The sequence below is a fragment of the Muntiacus reevesi genome, chromosome 14 (assembly GCF_963930625.1).
Source record: "Muntiacus reevesi chromosome 14, mMunRee1.1, whole genome shotgun sequence".
NCBI lineage: Eukaryota > Metazoa > Chordata > Mammalia > Artiodactyla > Cervidae > Muntiacus > Muntiacus reevesi.
In genome coordinates this window covers 37,455,443-37,475,698 of record NC_089262.1, presented here as the reverse complement: position 1 = coordinate 37,475,698, position 20,256 = coordinate 37,455,443, and the positions used below count along the sequence as shown (strand labels likewise).

General features: G+C 37.8%; 1 protein-coding gene across 1 annotated transcript in view; it reads right to left on the bottom strand.

Annotated features, from left to right (window-relative positions):
* CCDC152 (coiled-coil domain containing 152) overlaps positions 1–9,539 on the bottom strand; it is a 32,041-nt gene extending 22,502 nt beyond the window's left edge. Inside the window, exons 1-3 of the mRNA XM_065905558.1 lie at positions 9,453–9,539; positions 7,698–7,803; positions 58–126 (exon numbers count right to left, since the gene is read on the bottom strand). Of these exons, the coding sequence (XP_065761630.1) occupies positions 58–126; positions 7,698–7,803; positions 9,453–9,539 (262 nt within the window). The remainder of the gene's footprint in view (positions 1–57; positions 127–7,697; positions 7,804–9,452) is intronic.
* Between the last annotated feature and the right edge of the window lie 10,717 nt (positions 9,540–20,256).

The following is a 20,256-nucleotide window of genomic DNA, read 5'->3' as shown; positions in this document are numbered from 1 at the left end:
AAGATGCTTAAACACAACCATATTTTTTTTTTAGATTTTACTATTTTTCTAACTTACCCTTCAAATTATGTTGACTTTCAATGGTATGCTGCAGCCCTTTTATCATATCATGAAGAGTAGCACATTCTAAAACATAAAAGATAAATCTATTTGAATATTTACTTTCATTTTGAAATTATTACCTCAAAGTTAGAAAATACTTAAAATAATATTTAATTGACAATTATGACTTAATAAAGCAACCAGGTATCTGAAAATAAGTTATATAATACACATTTTTTTTTTTACATTGGAGGGTAATTGCTTTACAGAATTTTGTGGTTTTCTGTCATACATCAACAAGGATCAGCCCTCGGTACACACGTCCCCTCCCTCCCGAGCCTCCCTGCCATCGCCCTCCCCATCCCGCCTGTCACAGAGCCCTTGTTTGAGTTCCCCAAGTCATACAGAAAATTCCCACTGGCTATCTATTTGACATACGGTATTGTAAATTTCCATTTTATTCTCTCCATGCACCTCCCCTTCTCACTCCTCCCCTCCTCTATGTCCATAGGTTTGTTCTCTATCTCTGTTTCTCCATTGCTGCCCTGAAAATAAATTCATCAAAGCAATCTTTTAAGATTCCATATATATATGTGTCAATATACAATACTTATATTTCTCTTTCTGACTTACTTTGTATGATAGGCACTAAGTTCGTCCACCTCATTAGAACTGACTCAAATGTTTTCCTTTTTATGACTGAGTAGTATTCCACTGTATACACGTACCACAGCTTCTTTATCCTTTCATCTGTAGATGGACATCTAGGTTGCTTCCATGTTCTAGCTATTGTAAATAGTGCTGCAATGAACACTGGGGTACTTGCGTCTTTTTCCATTTTTTTTCCTTAGGGTATATGCCTAGGAGTGGGATTGCTGGGTCATATGGTGGTTTTATTCCTAGCTTTTTAAGGACTCTCCATACCATCTTCCATACTGGTTATATCAGTTTACATTCCCACCAGCAACACAAGAGTGTTCCCTTTTCTCCACACCCTCTCCAGCATTTATTGGTAGATTTTTTTTATGATGGCCATTCTGACTGGTATGAGGTGGTATCTCACTGTAGTTTTGATTTGTATTTCTCTTAATAATGAGTGATGTTAAGTATCTTTTCATGTGTTTGTTAGCCATCACACACTTTTTAAATCAGTCTTTAAGTCAAACACACTCCATGATTTTGTTATGAGTTTTCTAAGGCATGAAAACCTCAGTAAAGTAGGGATTCCCTCTATGTGCCATTAGCAACAGCTGCCCTAGAAATAAGGCACATTTGGACATGTCTGGAGGACTGTGAGGCATGTATCCAAGTGGCTTTTCCATAAAAAGAACATTCCGAGGAAAGAGAGTCAGAACATTCCAAGGAAAGAGAGTCAAGGAACATGAAGTTCTGTTCAAAGATACAGAGTCAGAACTGGTGAGCAAGTGTCACTTGGGAGAAGATAATGCTTTTCTTCCTCACTGTCCTCTAACCTGTCCTCTTGCCTGAGTCCTAGGACAAGGGAGTAGCGACAAAGAGTAAAAACTCAATGTGTTGGGTTACAAGACATCAGTCACTCTGGTGCCAGTCTTCTTGCATAATTGGAGAATTCTGTGCAATCAAGCCCAATATGTGCAAATAAGCTTTCAGTATGTATATTCTTGGTACCACCAGCAACAGCTAAACATTTGAAGTGGGGCCACAGTGGTGGAGACTCCTGTAACTTTAAGCAGTCCCTGGCTGTAAGCTTCAGGAAAGCAGGGACTATCTTCCATCTTGTTTATCATTTCTCCCTAGTACTTAGAAGAGTTGTGGTCCATCATAGTCATTTCATAAATATTTGTTAAGTGATTTCGTTGACAGGCATTATAATGGTAGGAAAGGAGTAAATGGAGAAACTGTGGTATGAAAATAATAACACACTGCTATGTTAAGTGCTTTGCAAATATTAATTCACTTAACCCTTTTAACTCCATGACATTGATTCTAGTATTTGCCTCACTTTTACATATGAGGAAATTGATACATAGAAGTTTAGCAAATTGTCCAAACTCACACTTAAAAGTCATAGATGGTAGAGCTACAACATGAACTCAAGCAGTCCAGCACTAACATCAATGATTCTAACTGCTTTAATATACCACCAAGAAGATCAGCGCAGGATCACTTCTTCAGACTAATCTGAGTAGGTGAGAGGCCCTGGAAAGAGGGTAGGAATAGAGCCAGAGAAAGACTCTGTGATAGTTATTGCTATCACATTTTTACTATAAGATTGAGAAATCCAGGTTGCACTAGTTTAAGTTTACAATTATAGTAGCTAAATATATAATGATGAAAACATCACAAAGAGTAACAGTATTTTTAAAAAGAAACATTAGGCAATTTTGTTCTCATGTGCTTGGCTTAATGGCTATTAAATATTGAACCTGAATCTCTTTCATTCAGGTTTAGAGGCCCACAGTGGATATTCAGCTACTGTGCATTATTAGTGTGACATACTTTTATATAACAATAAAAAGTTGTCTAGGTACATTAAAATACTATTATTGAATATTTACCCTGTCAGGCAGTACATTAAGTACATTATAAACATTATAATCAGTATTCAAACTGCTGCTGAGAAGCTGGCATCATTATCTTGATTTCACAAAGGGAGGATGTCACGCATAGATATCTGGTAACTTAACGAAGATTCCACAGTACATGGAAGGTCTAGGTTTGAACACAGGTTTTTCACATTTCAAATCCTGTGCTCTCAACTCAAGACTTCCTCGGGAATCGTATAACATGCTGATGAAACCATGAAATTTGGAATCAGAAGAACTGGATTAGAGTGTTTTTCTTCTTTACTGTGTAACTATGACGCTCTGGGTAATATACTTTTCTCCTATATTAGGTTGTTCTGACAACCAAATGAAAAAATATACTTTCTAAATTCATTCACAGATATTTAACATTGTTACTGTTTCTCTCCTCTGTGTCCCACAATTTGTCTATATTGCTTTTATCCATCATTCACATTACATTTCAGTTAGATGGTTTCTCCCACTAGATAGTGAACTCTTTCAAGTAAAGATACTTATTTTGACAATCCTTACTTCTAATGTGATGACTATTTCATAAGTGTTCAATAGTTTTTGTATTTATTAACTAAATGAGAGAACCAATACTGTGAGGGGAGAGTTAAAAACTTCCCGTTTTCAGTTAGAGGTCCTATAACTCAGTCTCCATGTACTTCAACTACATTAATAGAAAAGAAAGTATTCGGCAGAAGTTAAAAGCTTTATGCAAGTACAAGGTTCTACTCCCCCACTTACCCCCTCTACCTCCCCTGTCACCAACTCAAAAAGTTTCCACCATCCTCCACTTTGTTCTGTTGCTGAGTCCCAGTAACAGAATGATGGCTAAATGACAACTGATATTACCTGCTTCATGTATATTACTGTATTAGCTGCTGCAATTAAAAATGGAGGCATAAATCCTGCCATCACTTGTCCTTGCACCTTTAGAAGCATGAATCCAGCATGCATAAAGTATGTTATCTCAGTAATTAGCAAATTGAAAACAGAACCCTGAAACTGAAAGTATACTGAATGTTTCCAAACTGTGTATTTTCAAATTTAGAACACAAGGTGGCTCTCTAAACACATTTTTAAAAACAGGAAACTGGCTCATTAAGGAATTCTACCTGGGTCTCCGCACTGCAGGCAGATTCTTTACCAAACGTGAACCACCGGGGAAGCCCCATAAAATAGAATATCATTTATTATTTTAGAATAATGGCTTTTAATTCTCTTTGCAAAACTTCTATGCATCATTTCTGTTGGACTTTACAGTATAATTTGAAGAATGCTATCCTATGCAATTCTTAAAAACTAGAGCTCAGAACATTAAAAGCTATCACTTATATTGTATAATTTAGTAAATCAGTGATTGTTTTAAGGTCAAATTTAGGCTCTACCATTACAAGCAATTTGGGCGTTAATATCTATATCATAAATCAGTTGGAAATATTAAATAAAATGTGCATGAAAAGGCTTTTTTTAAACAGTACTTGATCTTCAATATCAATATTGTTACCATCTTGAACTGGCAAAGGCATTGTTTATCTGATATCAAGTGAAGAAAATAAAATATAAAGATATCATGATTTACTTTTGAATAAGTCCAATCACATACATGTGATTCCTTCCTAAGTGAATTAGTACACACTGCTTTTTAAGAGATCATCCTCACTTGTTCTTTCACTTCTACTGTGTATTATTCAGAAAAAGGTCATTAGATTTAGAATAAGTATAACTGATTTTTAAGGAAGTATTTAATTATGTTTTTCAAATAATACACATACATGAAACACACGTTTAGTGATAAGTGAATATCTTGACAATCTCTGCCCCAAAACTAACCAGTTTCCCTCCTCTCAAAGCAAACACTGTTACTAGGACACTGTTTATCTTTCCAGGGATCTACAAATATACAGGGGAGAGGGTGTTGGTGTGTTAGGATATATTTTTGTGAAAATTATAATACACTGCTGTGAACATTATTATTTTCATTTACTATATGTGGGAGATTATGCTATATCATATAAAGACACTTCATTCTTTTTATCAGTTATATAGTAGTTCATTACAAAATATACCACAATTTATTTAACCAGATATCCACTGATAGATGTCACACTTAGAAAGGCTTTCTCCAGTCTTAAAAACATAAAAACAAAGCTCCCTATAGTCTCTTCCATTGTGGCTTCACTTTTTGACCTTTAATTGACTATTGTTCAGAACAGTTTTAGATATGTAGACAGGCTTCCCAGGTGGTGCTAGTGGTAAAGAATCTGCCTGCCAATGCTGGAGTCATAAGAGATGCTAGTTTGATCCCTAGGTCGGGAAGATCCTCTGGAGTATAAAATGGCAACCTGCTCCAGTATTCTTGCCTGGAAAATCTCATGGACAGAGGAGCTTGGTGGGCTACAGTCCACAGGGTTGCAAAGAGTCGGGCACGACTGAGTGAATAAGCACAGATGTACAGAAAACTTGGGAAGATGCTACAGAGTTGTGAAATATCCTTAGCTAAGTTTCCCCTATTATTAATATCTTACTTTAGTACAGTATGTTTGTTACAATTAATGAACCAATGTTGATACATTATTATTAATTAAAATCTATACTTTACTTGGACTTCCCAGGTGGCACTGGTGGTAAAGAAACTGCCTGCCAATGGTCGGGAAGATCCCCTGGAGAAGGAAATGGTAACCCACTCCAGCATTCTTGCCTGGAGAATCTTATGACAGAGAAGCCTGGTGGACTGCAGCCTATAGGGTTGCAGAGAGACACGACTGAAGCGCCTTAGCACGCATGCATACTTTACTCTGATTTTCTTAATTTTTACCTAACGTCCTTTCTCTATTCTTTGATTCCATCCACAATACCACGTTACATTCAGTTGTCATGTCTTCTTCAGGTCCTCTTTGCTGTGACAGTTTCTCAGAGCTTTCTTGTTTTGATGCACTTAAGTCTTTCAGACTACTGGCCAGGTCTTTTGTAGATACCCCTCTATGTGAATGTGACGCTTACCTCCTGATGAGATGAGGTTATAGGGAGGAAGAACATAGAGGTAAAGTGCCATTTTCATCACATCAGAGCAAGGGTAACTACCATCAACATGACATCAGGTTGACCTTGATTTCATGCCTTAGTTGTGTACGTCAGATTTCCCCACTATATAATTACTCTCTATCACCCCCTTTTCCATTCAGAATGTTTCACTATAGTGAAGAAAATCACTATACACAGCGCACACCTGATGAGTGCCGCGTTATATTTCCTTGAGGCCAAGTCATTTACATGAGCTATTTGGAATTCTGCAGAGATTTATCTCTTCACTCCATTTATTTATTCATTTATTTTTATGAATATGTACTCATGGATATACCTGGGGTTTTAATCTAATACTACTTTATTTTGTTGCTCAAATTGTTCCAGCTTTGGTCCTTGAGAACTTTTTCACTTGAGTCCTGTATCTTTGACATACCCCATTATTATGCAGTATTTTCCTTTTTGAGCACTTTATTTCCTGGTACTACAAGATGCTTTAGACTTATACATTTCTTGCCCCTGTCTTAGAATCAGCCATTTCTTCAAGGGGTCCTGGTTCCTTTTGTAATAAGACAGTGTTAGAAACTTGGTGCCAGTTTTGCTTGTTGCTATGGATCATGTGCCCTCTAAGTTGACATAACAAGGAAGTGTATGCATATGGCTTCTTTTTTTCTTTTCCTGATGCCCAGCACTTTATTAGTAAGGAGGCTTGGCCTGCAAAAGGGGAGGCTGCGATGGTCAGGACTAGCATCCATCTAGGGGGATTTTCCTGGTCATCAGGCGGTTTCTCCATGCAGGTTTAGAGGAAATATGGATGAAACCCACACAGAGGGTATCACTGTGACTGGCAAGCAGCAGAAGTAGGAGGGGAGCCCTAGGCATAGCTGGGCTCCTGGGACAGCAGTGTTTCCATGTTGGGCACAGATGCACCTTCTGGGAACTTCTCCAAGTTCCAGGCAATATCACTGCAGCACACAAAGACCAAGTGATGAGCTTGGAATCTGTTGAAAACAGTGGTTGTCAGGGGGCCAGGGCAAGGCCTTCAACAGGAAGGTGCAGAGCAGGTGCATCTGCAAGCCACTTCTGGAAAAGTCTCTGAACTTGAAGGAACTCAGGCTCTCTTTGTACCTAGCATTCTCCTGATGCCCAGAACGAGTTGCATGGGAAGACCAGCACTACCAGGCCTGGGGTGAAGTTGCCATGTAGCTTGTTCAACTGAGTGTAGTCCCAGACCTTTGTGCTGCAGAGCAATGCCACTTTCTCAACGAGTAGCACCATGCCAGGCTGGGTGCCCATGCTCCAACGCTCCCTGAGGGCTAGGGGGTGCACAGAGAGGGGGCAGAGTAGACCCAAGGGGGGATGGTGGCAGCTGGGAGCTGAGCAGAGCACATGGCATGGATGTCTGAGAAGTGAGCGGGACTAGGACAATGTCTTTCTAACACTAAAATTTTTGACCCATCTGAAGTTTCTTTCGGTGTAATTGTGAGGCAGGAATTCAACTGTACTTTTTCCATGTGTTTGAAGGCCTGGACTGAGCCTTGGATTTGTCATTTCTTAGCTGACTGGACTGGAGAAGACAATGGTACCCCCACTCCAGTACCCTTGCCTTGAAAATTCCATGGACCGAGGAGCCTGGTAGGCTGCAGTCCGTGGGGTCGCTAAGAGTCGGACACGACTGAGCGACTTCACTTTCACTTTTCACTTTCATGCACTGGAAAGGAAATGGCAACCCACTCCAGTGTTTTTGCCTGGAGAGTCCCAGGGACGGGGGAGCCTGCTGGACTGCTGTCTATGGGATCGCACAGAGTCGGACACGACTGAAGTGACTTAGCAGCAGCAGCAGCAGCAGCTGATTGGACGAAGACAGATTACTCTCCTTTGTTCATGTTTCTTCATTATCAAAGTGGAATAATAGTACCAGTCTTATCTATATAGTCTTTCAGGGCTATATTAAGGACAAAATGAAATGATAATCTGAAAAGTTCTATGTGAATTAAAAATATTTTACAAATGTAAAACTACTGTTATAGCAAAAAGCACACTCAGAATGACTGTTTCTATAAGCAGCAAAGAACTAACCTTGTTTCATTGCGACCTCTTTTGTTTGCATTACTCTTAATAAACAGTTAGCTTTTTCCAACTGCATATCCAGGATATTGTTCTTCCCACTGGATTCTATAATTTTCTATAGAAAAAACAGGATTCATTTTATCACCAAATCAATGCTGCTATTTTGATTTTTTTTAACCTAAGAATATGAAAGTATAAACCATTTAATACCTGAAAGTCTAATAATTAAGTCTGGCACACATTTTTAAATAAGTCAACTTCCTAATTTATCTTTAATTTAAAGAGTAACATAATAAAAAGTTAAAATAGGTGAACAGTTATAGGAAGTTATAAAAAGTAAAAATATGAACTAATTTGAACTCCTTTCTTTCCAACTATTTAACCTCCAGTCCTAAAATTAATCATTCCTTATAAATATTTCCAAAATATTTTATGACTACACAACTATAGGAAAGGGTCACATTATACTTTGTTCTGCACCTTGGATTTTCCACTTACTACTACTTTCTCAGAGATGATGGCACATAAGCATGTAAAAGTCTTACCTCATTCTTTTTAACAGCTGCATTGAGTTTCTTTCATGAATATGATTTATTTAAATAGTTTCCTATTGAGAAAAATTTGTGCTGTTCCCATTTTTTGCTATTACAGACAATGAATAAATGTTCTCAAATATATATCTTTGTGAATAATGTAATAACTGCCATGTACCAGTCAAACACCTTCAAAAATCATCAATTCATAACCTATCCTGTATAATCTATACTTCTACCCATTCTCTGTTCTTATCACTTCTGAATTTATCTCAAAGAACTCCTTGACACTATATTATTTCTTTGATAAATATTATCATTTATATGCCTCTCTAAGAGATGGCTCAAAAGTACAATCACAATACCATTATGACATCAAAAAAGAACAATATTTCTAATTTAAAATATCTAAGAATATGAGAGATAATTCCAAGTTAAGCTCCAAACGCTTTGTACCAGTTCCTCTCCCACCAAAGTGTTATTTCCTTCTCTCTCATCTCTTACTTTGGTCAGAATCACTTGGTTAAAAAAAATGCAAGTCCATTGTTGAAAAAAGCTCATTATATGAAAATACCCATCATCATGAAAATTTTTTTATGATGGCAATACTACATTGTGCAGAGGAAAAGAAGGAATATAGAAGGATGATAAGAAAAAGAGAATATAGGGGTAGGGATTATTCTTCCTCCTATTCCTGTTTCACAAATCCACTTTCCAAATCTGATTTATCCACTTACATTTCTCAACAGATATTCCTATTCCTCTCCCAGGGAGAGGAGACAAAAAGCCTAGTATATATTTGAGGATATGGTCTGACATATAATTTGTGTAGAGTTAGAGATGGAACAGGAAAGACTAAAAAGGAAATTAGTCATAACAGTAAGAGATTGAGGATTGAATCTACTTCAGTCTTTACTAAACCATTCTTGAGTTTATGGACATCCTGGGTATATACATATGTATTTCCCCTTTAACTTTAGCAAAAGTATATCAATTATTTGCTCCCTTGCCCCCCAAACATTTTGATATTAGTATTAATGAGTTACAACCACATACATTCTAAATACAGATTTTAAAAATGAGAGAGAAGGGGCTTAAAAAATACATTCCCATTATTTTTACCTTGCTTCTTTTTTGTGTATATATATATATTTTCTTCCTAACTCCCTCCATTGACAAAATCTGTTACACTTTTCCTTATATTCTACAATTGTTTGATATCTTTACATACCTTTTCTATCTGTGAAAAGTCACTTATAAGTTTGTCAAGATTCACATTGCTAATCTTTTTCATACATCCTTCGCTGTTTTGATTCATATCTAAACTAGTGAAGAGTAGATAGTGTTAAAACAAACAAACAAATAAAATACAAAGCACTATAATAATGATAATAGTCCAAATACTAGAGTTTCTGTATTCCACTCATGGAGCACATTCTTGAGCTCCATTGCACTCAAGAGAATTTTTATTATACCCCCATTATTAACAGTGATCAAATGAATTAAGACTTCTCTACTCTTCTGCACACCCGCTCCAGCCAAGTTTTCTCTAAACAAATCTAAAATTAGTGCAATGATATGTGCATATGTAGAAGTTACTTGTTCCTATTACACAAAAATTATGCCACCATTCATCATTCAGCTCTTTGCCATCAGTATGACTGCATTTAAAATTTGATGCATTACTAAATCTGATGCATGGCTTTTAAATATAGCTACCCATTCCAGTATTCTTGCCTGGAGAATTCCATGGACAGAGAAACCTGGCACGCTATAGTCCATGGGGTCACAAAGAGTTGGACATGACTGACTGACACTTGTATTTGTATGTATTTTCAATTTAAGGTGTTTAAAATATTTAACTATCATGCCACAAATAATTTTTGCTGTATTTCTTGGTAGTCTGCTTGTTGCTAGGAATTGAACTATGTCTCCTTCAAAATTCTTATGTTGAAGCTCTAAACCCAACTGTGACTATATTTGGATATAGAATATTTATGAGAAAATTAAGATTGAATGAAATCATAAAGGTGTGGCCCTAATCTGATAAGACTGTGGCCTTATAAGAAGAGGAAGAGAGTGATTTTGTTCTCTCTCCACACATTCACACTGAGGATAGGCCCTGTGAGCACACAGTGAGGGGGTGGCTCTCTGAAACCCAAGGAGAGGGTCTTCACGAGCTATCAACACTGATGTCACCTTAATGTTGGACTTCTCAGCTTCAAGAACTATGAGAAAATAAATTTCTGTTGTTTAAGCCACTGAGCCTGTGGTATTTTGCTATAGCAGCAGCCTGAGTAGACATATACAATTAATTTTCTTATTTATTTGGCTGGCAACCTGTTTGGTAAATAAAGAACATAGGAAAATTAATATCCTCAAAGCAAGCACTAAGTATTTCTATTCTTTTACATAAGAGTACTTTGGGGTATAACCAACTAACCGCTGAAGTGAAGACTAAGAGTTCCAGTTTCAGTTCTATGGAATCAATCATAAGAAATTCTGCAGAATTCCAGAGGTAAGCTCATCCAGCTAGGATGGAGAAACTGACTTTTGCAAAACACCAAGTATTTACATTTGAGGGTGGAAGAATGTCTAGAAGAATCAGGATTAAAACAATCTAAATGTATGAGATACATGTCTTTAGACTTTTCTCTAGCAAATACAAAGAAGAAAATACAAATGTGAAATTTAGGTATTCTAGATGGAGGACAGGGTATGTGCCAATGCCTGGTGTGTGATAGTGCAGTGATAAGTAGTCCAGAGTAAAGGAAAGTGAAGTTGCTCAGTCATGTCTGACTCTTTGCGACCCCATGGGCTGTAGCCCACCAGGCTCCTCCATCCATGGGATTTTCCAGGCAAGAATACTGGTGTGGGTTGCCATTTCCTTCACCAGGGGATCTTTCCGACCCAGGGACTGAACCCGGGTCTCCCACATTGCAGGCAGACTCTTACCTCTAAGCCACCAGGGAAGCCCCAGTCCAAAGTAAAAGGTAAGTAAAATTCCTAAAATAATTACTCAAAATAATTTTGGGGACATATTGTTTAAAACGAGGTACCCCAAAACATAGACATTGTTTGACAATTTGTTACTTTATAAAGAAATCCCATTTTCTTTCTCTTTTTATATTATACTGCATTAACAACTATTAGTAGTTTTAAATTTGAATTTTAGCTGTGTATTTTCAGTTTACTGAATTATTATCCTCTGTATCACATATAGTAGTAAAACTCTTAAATAGTTAAAACTTGATCCTTAAGACAGAAGACTAACTGTGACAGCATCCCATGATAAATTCAGTAAAATTCATTTTGGGGTAAAATTTAGAAATCACCACAATTTAATATACTATTTTTGTTTAATTTATAGGATAATCTGAAGTAATGATGCAAAATCTTTTCTCACAACTTTTCTTAATTTCTAACATTTTTTTAATTAAAAAAATTTTTTATTGAAGTACAAATGATTTGCAGTGTTGTGTCATGCTCTGCTATACAGCAAAGTGACTCAGTTATGTACATATATTCTTTTCAATTATGGTTTATCACAGGATATTAAATATAGTTTCCTGTGCTATACAGTAGAACCTTGTTCTTCATCTTTCCTAAATATAATAGTTTGCATCTGCTAATCCCAAACTCCTAGTCCTTTTCTCCCCTACCCTCCTCCCTCTTGGCAAACACAAGTCTGTTCTCTATGCCTGCAAGTCTGTTTCTCTTTTGTAGATAGGTTCACTTGTGCCATTTTTTAAATTCCACATACAAGGGATATTGTATAGTATTTCTATTTCTCTGACTTATTTCACTTAGTATTATACTCTCTAGTTGCATCCATGTTGCTACAAATGGCATTAGTTCATTCTTTTTTATGGCTGAGTAGTATTCCATTGTGTATATGTACCACATCTTCTTTATCCAATCATCTGTTGCTAGACATTTAAGTTGTTTTCATCTTTTGGTTATTGTGAATAGTGTTGCTATGAACATAGAGGTTCATGGCATACATCTGAATTACAGTTTTGTCTGGGTATATGCCCAGGAGTGGGACTGCTAGATCATATAGTGACTCTACTTTTAGTTTTCTGAGAATGCTCCACACTGTTTTCCATAGTTGCTGTAGGAATTTACAGTCCTACAAACAGTGTATGAAGGTTTCCTTTTCTCCACAACCTCTTTAGCATTTGTTACTTGTAGACTTTTAAATGATGGCCATTCTGACCAGTGTAATGTGGTACCTTATTATAGCTTTGACCTACTGGCCTATGTCTTCTCTGTAGTTCCTAACATTTTAAATAAATAAAAGGTTTTACTAGAGCTTTGTCTTGGAATCTGGCTCCTGAACTGTTTTAATTTGAGGTCGATTTCTCCCAACTCCTTCCTCCTAATCAGACCCATGAAGTGTTTTTCCTCATAAAATCATCACTAATATTACACTGGCTATCAACACATGCTATCACTTTTTCTCACACTGGCCAAGCCATCTGATTGTTTCTAGATGTCTTCATTACCTCTCCTCCAATGCAGGAGGGACAAGATCAAGATCTCCTCAGTTGGTATGGTCTACTTGCCCAGTGGACTAGGTCACAGGCTGCTGATTCCGTGATTGGCAAATTCTTGCTGAGAAGCCAGGACTGACTCATGACCTCCACAACACCAAATTCAACCACCCCCACAGTGGGCGGCGGCCCCATTTCCTTCCTTGCCCTCGCCCCACCCTGCTCAGCCGGCCCTCCGCACCCCAGGATAGCTTTGTGTTATCTCCTCAACCCCCACCCCCTTCGCCATACTGCGTGAGGCCTGCCCTGAGGCCTAAGGCTCCTGGTTTCCTCTACTCCCATTCTGGTGTCGCTAGGAGCTCAACTCTACAGCACGATAAAAAAATCCCCTGGGGTGGGAGAGGTGGCTGGGTCAAACTTCTGTCTCGAACCAGGAGACTGTGAGGAAGTGCTAAGTAAAGAAAATCTGTGGAAAAGGAAATTTCGAATCCGCGGAGAAAAGGCCTGGAGCGTTACCTGTCGTCGCTCGCGGTTTCCACAACCTCCCCACGCACGACTTCCTCCCGGTACTGGTCCTCTCCTAACTGCTGTCCCCTCCTCAGGAAGCGTGTACCGTCAACAATGGGTCCGCCCTTCTCCTAGTCCCCACTGAGCCTGGCCTTAGGGTCCCACCTCCAGCCTTAACTCTTTGGGCTTCTTAGGTCTTTTCATGTAGATACTAGAATACAATTCAACACGTAGTGACTATCAGATCAATAATTATTTTCTGAGCAAAGAATAAATCACATTGGATTAAGTTTTGATTAATGAGGCAGCACTACTGAATAAATAGTAATCCATGTTTATTCTAATAACATAAAGTAGGCTTATAAAGTACCAGACACTGTGCTAGGTGATGGAGATGAAATCATGGATATAATACAAGCGGTCTGGAGTCAGTTAACAGATATGATCTCCTTTCCACAGAGCTTTGTCTTAGTAGCTCAGTGTTTAAGGGCATGGGTTCTAGTGGGTCCAAGCCCCAACTCTTCTATTTATCAACTGGGTGATCAGTGAGCTGATTCTAAATTATACCTGCTTCAGTCTCTTTGTAAAAATAAACATTAGTTAATACCTACTTTAAGGGCTTCCCTGGTGGCTCAACTCATAAAGAAACTGCCTGCAATGCAGGAGACTTGGGTTCCATCCCTGACTTGGGAAGAGCCCCTGGGAGAAGGGAATGGTTACCTGCTTCACTATTCTTGTCTGGAGAATTCCATGGACAGAGGAGCCTGACGGGAGACAGTCCAAGGGGTTGCAGAGTTGGACAGGACTGAATGACTAACACTACAGGCTAATGCCTACTTTATAGGGCTGTTGTAATGTTTAAATGAAATGATGCACTTTAAAAGTGCTTAATGTACTTCGTGCCAAAGGTAAGTGTTAAAAGTATTAATTATTATAATTAAAAAAAATTTTCATAACCATTTGAAAGTGTTTCCCCTGCCAACTTTCCCTGTTTACTTTTTTTTTTGAGTGGGAGAGGGAAGATTTTTATTAATTTAATTTTTCTATGAACCCAAAATTGGCAAGCAGAAAAATGTAAACTGTAATAGGATAAATCTTACTTTATTATCTGAAAGGTATTATATCATGGTAGCAACAGAACTAGATCAAAGTGGGAAATATGTGGGTGGGGGAAAACCTCTTCATGCTGCTGACCAGTTAGTAATCTTGGAAAGATTGGAATTCCCAAGTCTTTTTTTTTTTTTTCACTTTAAAATAAGAAAAGTGGACTAAATAACATAAAATTTTAAGATTTTAAATTTGTCTTATGATAAAACATAGCTCATCAAAATGTTTTGAAAATGTTATCTTCTCATGTTCTTTTCTGTATTGATTTCACAAAATTCACACACACGAACACACACATAGTTTAATTTTTAGAGATCTTTCAAGAGATGCAACTGCTGACTACCCAAGAGGCTTTCCTTGACATTAATAACAATACATAGGGATATTTTTTTTCAGTTGTATTTATTTATTTTTCAATATTGTATCAGTTTTGCCATACATTGACATGAATCTGCCATGGGTGTACGTGTGTTCCCCATCCTGAACACCCCCCCCCACCACCACCTCCCTCCCCATCCCATCCCTCAGGGTCATCCCAGTGCACCAGCCCCGAGCACCCTGTCTCATGCATCGAACCTGGACTGGTGATTCATTTTACATATGATAATTTACATGTTTCACTGCCATTCTTCCATATCATCCCGCCCTCGCCCTCTCCCACAAAGTCCAAAATGTATACATCTGTGTCTCTTTTGCTGTCTCACATACAGGGTTATTGTTACCATCTTTCTAAATTCCATATATATGCATTAGTATACTATATTGGTGTTTTTCTTTCTGGCTTACTTCACTCTGTGTAATAGGCTCCAGTTTCATCCACCTCATTAGAACCGATTCAAATGTATTCTTTTTAATGGCTGAGTAATATTCCATTGTGTATATATATATATCACAGCTTTCTTTTCCATTCGTCTGCTGATGGGCATCTAGGTTGCTTCCATGTCCTGGCTATTATAAACAGTGCTGTGATGAACATTGGGGTACACGTGTCTCTTTCAATTCTGGTTTCCTCGGTGTGTATGCCCAGCAGTGGGATTGCTGTGTCATATGGCAGTTCTATTTCCAGTTTTTAAAGGAATCTCCACACTGTTCTCCATAGCGGCTGTACTAGTTTGCATTCCCAACAGTGTAAGAGGGTTCCATTTTCTCCCCACCCTCTCCAACATTTATTGTTTGTAGACTTTTGGATAGCAGCCATTCTGACTGGCATGAAATGGTACCTCATTGTGGTTTTGATTTGCATTTCTCTGATAATGAGTGATGTTGAACATCTTTTCATGTGTTTGTTAGCCATCTGTGTGTCTTCTTTGGAGAAATGTCTGCTTAGTTCTTTGGCCCACTTTTTGATTGGGTTGTTTATTTTTCTGGAATTGAGTTGCAGGAGTTGCTTGTATATTTTTGAGATTAATTCTTTGTCCATTGCTTCATTTGCTATTATTTTCTCCCATTCTGAAGGCTGTCTTTTCACCTTGCTTATAGTTTCCTTTGTTGTGCAGAAGCTTTTAATTTTAATTAGGTCCCATTTGTTTATTTTTGCTTTTATTTCCAATATTTTGGGAGGTGGGTCATAGAGGATCCTGCTGTGGTTTATGTCAGAGAGTGTTTTGCCTAACACATAGGGATATTGAAAATGGCCTTTTGAATTGCTGATTGAAAATAATTGTTTTTTTTTTAGTCACTCAGTTGTGTTTAACTCTGCACCAGGCTCCATAGTTCATGGGATTCTCTAGGCAAGAATACTGGAGTGGGTTGCCATTTCCCTCTCAAGGGGAACTTCTGAACTCAGAGATCAAACCCAGGTCTCCTGTATTGCATGCAGATTCTTTTAACACTGAGCCATGAGGCAAACCAATTCAAAATAATAAGTATGCAAATAATGTTATGTGTTATTTATTGAGATGAGGCCACTTTAAGACCCTCCTAAAATGTTACCTTCTCCATGAGGCATTCACTGATATTATCAATCATCAATGACCTACTTTTCCTTGTTCTATGCTTTTATTTACTTTTTTCCATTACTTTGGATCATACTGGCCTTCTTTGGTATTTGTTTGGGCTGTTTGAATTGATATCTTATCTTTCCTGCTGCACGGTCTGCTCCTTGGGGGAAGAAACTGTGTCTGTGTGTGTATAATATTATAAATATGTATTTCTCTGTTGTGCCAGCATAGTCAGGATAAATAGATGAGCCAACACGCCAGAAACAAATCACAGAAATCTGGCTTGATTTTTCTTGTTTGAAACGAGTCACAAGCTTCTCTTCCAGTTTGTACATATTAGCTTTTTTTTTTTCTTTTGAAAAAAAGTCCTGGTGAGTTCAAAATATATCTGTGGATGAGAAACTATATGAACTGCTTATTATTTCATCTTTAAAAAGGAAATGCCTTTCACAGTTATATTCATCAGTACCGTCTGACTGAGAAACAGAAAGGACTCATTGAACATTTGCTCATAAACTGCCTGGAAAACCATAAGAGAAAAATAACTTACATTATTATAACATGGTAACAAAGGGAGTAGAAAGAAACTAATGTTAGAATCTATTAAAAAGTAACTTGATTTGGAAAATAAATGCAACTGAAGAAAATCAGAAGTTACCTTTTCTTTTTTAAAAGTAGAATCACAAAAGTAGAATAACTGGGCAGAATTTGCATTTTTGTTTGAGGACAGAAAGTACAAATATTATATTTATTCAGAAGAAACCAATATACGTTAGACATGAGCTTATGATAAAGGTGACTTATTTTTGTGAAAATTAAGGAATCTAGCCAACTCTTGGTAGCTTGGTCTTCCATAGTTGGTTGGAGGTGACTATGGGGGTACTCTCAGTAGAAGTCAGATTTTTTTCTCAAAATACAGTTTTAAGTCTGTGCAGGTACATAAACAAGTGATCCATGATGGCTTTAATGTCATAGCATGAATATTTAAAATGGATAACCAGTAAGGACCTACTGTATAGCACAGGGAACTATGCTCAATGTTGCAACCTGGATAGGAGGGGAGTTTGCGGAAGAATGGATACATGAATATGTATAGCTGAGTCCCTTTGCTGTTCATCTGAGATTATTACAACATTGTTTGTTAATTGGCTATACCCCAATACAAAATAAAAAGTTTAAAAAAGATAATATGTCATGAGTTTGATGGCTTAAGTCTAGAATATTCCTTTGCTCCTGAGAACATCAACTTTTTCATAACACACCTTCTTAGTGATAACTTGGTTGTGGGTCAAGGGAATAAAAAGACTGTTAGGTATCCATGGGGTTGCAGAGAGCTGGACACAACTGAGCGACTAAGCACAGAACACACAGCTTCAATCCTGGCTTTGCACCTGTGAGCTGTGTGATCCTAGGCCACTCAGCTTCTCTCTCTTCCCCTTAGTTTCATAATTTTCAAATGAGAGCAAACTTCTGAAGATTGTGGAAGGGGTACAGATACACTGTGGACTATCACTCAGTCATTAAAAAGAATACATTTGAGTCAGTTCTAATGAGATGGATGAAACTGGAGTCCATTATACAGAGTGAAGTAAGCCAGAAGTATAAAGACCAATACAGTATACTAACACATATATATGGAATTTAAAAAGATGGTAACGATAACCCTATATGCAAAACAGAAAAAGAGACACAGATATACAGAAAATGAAATATTATATATTATCAGGGCAGGCTTAGAGGAGGCCACAGGTATTTTTTGAATGACTTGGTGAATCAATGAACAATGTTAGTTTCTGAATCAACAAGCTACTGTGGTGTAATAAACTACTCTAAAGCTTAGTGGTTTGAAACAAACATTTATTTACCTAATGCTATTTCTGCTCAGAAATTTAGACTGAGCTCAGTGATCAGTTTTTCTGGTCTTGCCTGGGCCTGCTTATGAACTTTGGGTCAGCTGTGGATCAAGGAAGTGCTATAAGTGGCTTTGTTGGTCTTGATTGGGCTCTCGCATCTTGGGATCGGAGTTGGGATGACTTTTCACTCTGTCGCTTGGTCTCTCATCGTCAAGCAGGCTCAGTCAGACTTGTTCTTGGGGAGTGCCAGGTTTTCAGGACAGAAGCAGCTGTATGCAAGGCTGTCTAGAGGGCGAGTCTCAACACTGGCCCCCGCGACTTCCGCACCATTATACTGGCCAAAGTGCATTACAGGGCCACCCAGATCAAAGTACTGAAGGAACAGATTCCACCTCTTGATGACAGGCGTTTTGAACAGGATGAATACAGGGAAGGTAATAATCATTTTGCCAAAAAAAAAAAAGAAGAAGATTATCTTTAGGTACATCTGTCAAAATAAAATTGTTACAGAGTGCATACTTCAGCAAAGGGGAAAAAATGGCCTGTTGTATATAATGGTTAAGTATAACCCCAATAAAATTTGGAGGACATCTGACCAGAGGACATCTCGCTCAGACCATAAAGATTTTTGTGATAGAAATATTGAAATTTGGTCATTAGTTTTAACAGTGGTTAGATAGCAATGTCTTTTGAGACAACTCCTAGTTTTAATCATCCATATACAGGGGTGTATGTATTCTCTTAGGAAGTTATAAATAGTAAAGTAATATTAAAAAGAAAGGGAGAAACTGAAGAGGCAGACTATTGTTAAACCAGAGCTAAATGGGATGTCCTCCATGCTGTTGCCTTCCACCAAAGGAGTCATTAGCAGCCTTGCCATTGGATCTCCAGAAAGGATTCATGAGTAAAAAACAAAACAAATAAGCAAAAAACTAACACACTGAAGCTAGATATATAAATAGGCAATATAGGTAACTATGCCTATACTTATACCATAGCAGGGTAACTATAAACATTAGAGATAGAACATTCTTCTTGAAAAGAAACTGAGTCAGGTCAAAAAAGAAATCAGTATTACTCTATGAGTCTAGACCTTTAATGAAAGTCCTCCTTTTTCTTCACCATTTATTTGTCTTTTTTCAGTAAATCCTAAGATAATTATCTTCTTACAATCTCTTTAATAACTCCTTTCTACTATACTCAATTTGTGCCCAGTAAACTTAAGAAGAGGGGCTTCCCTGGTGGCTCAGACCATAAAGAATCTGCTTGCAAAGCAGGAGACCTGGGTTTCATCCCTGGGTTGGGAAGATCCCCTGGAGAAGGGAATGGCAACCCACTTCAGTATTCTTGCCTGGAGAATTCCATGGACAGAGGAGCCTGGCAGGTTACAGTCCATGGGGTTGCAAAGAGTTGGACATGACTGAGCGACTAATACTTCACTACTTCACTTCAACCTTAAGAAGAGGATGGGTGTTTGCTATGATCAGTGCATTTTGTTGGCAAAACTCTGTTAGCCTTTGCCCTGTTTCATTTTGTAAGGCTAAACTTACCTGTTACTCCAGGGTGCCTGTCACCCTCTTCCAACAACACAAGAGAAGACTCTACGCATGGACATCACCAGTTGGTCAATGCTGAAATCAGATTGATTGCATTCTTTGCAGCTGAAGTTGGAGAAGCTCTATATAGTTAGGAAAAGTGAGATAGGGAGCTGATTGTGGCTCAGGTCATGAACTCCTTATTGCAAAATTCAGACTTAAATTGACAGTATGGAATACCACTAGACCATTCAGGTATGACATAAATCAAATCCTGTACAATTATGCAGTGGAAGTGACAAATAGATTCAAAGGATTAGATCTGATAGAGTGCCTGAAGAACTATGGACAAAGGTTCCTAACATTGTACAGGAGGCAGTGATCAAAACCATCCCCAAGAAAAAGAAATGCAAAAAGGTGAAACGGTTGCACAAGGAGGCCTTACAAATAGCTGAGAAGAAAACAGAAATGAAAGACAAGGGAGAAAAGGGAAGCTATACCCATCTAAATGCAGGGAGTTCCAAAGAAGAGAAAGGAGATATAAGAAAGCTTTCCTAGGTGAACAGTGCAAATAGAGGAAAATAATAGAATGGGAAA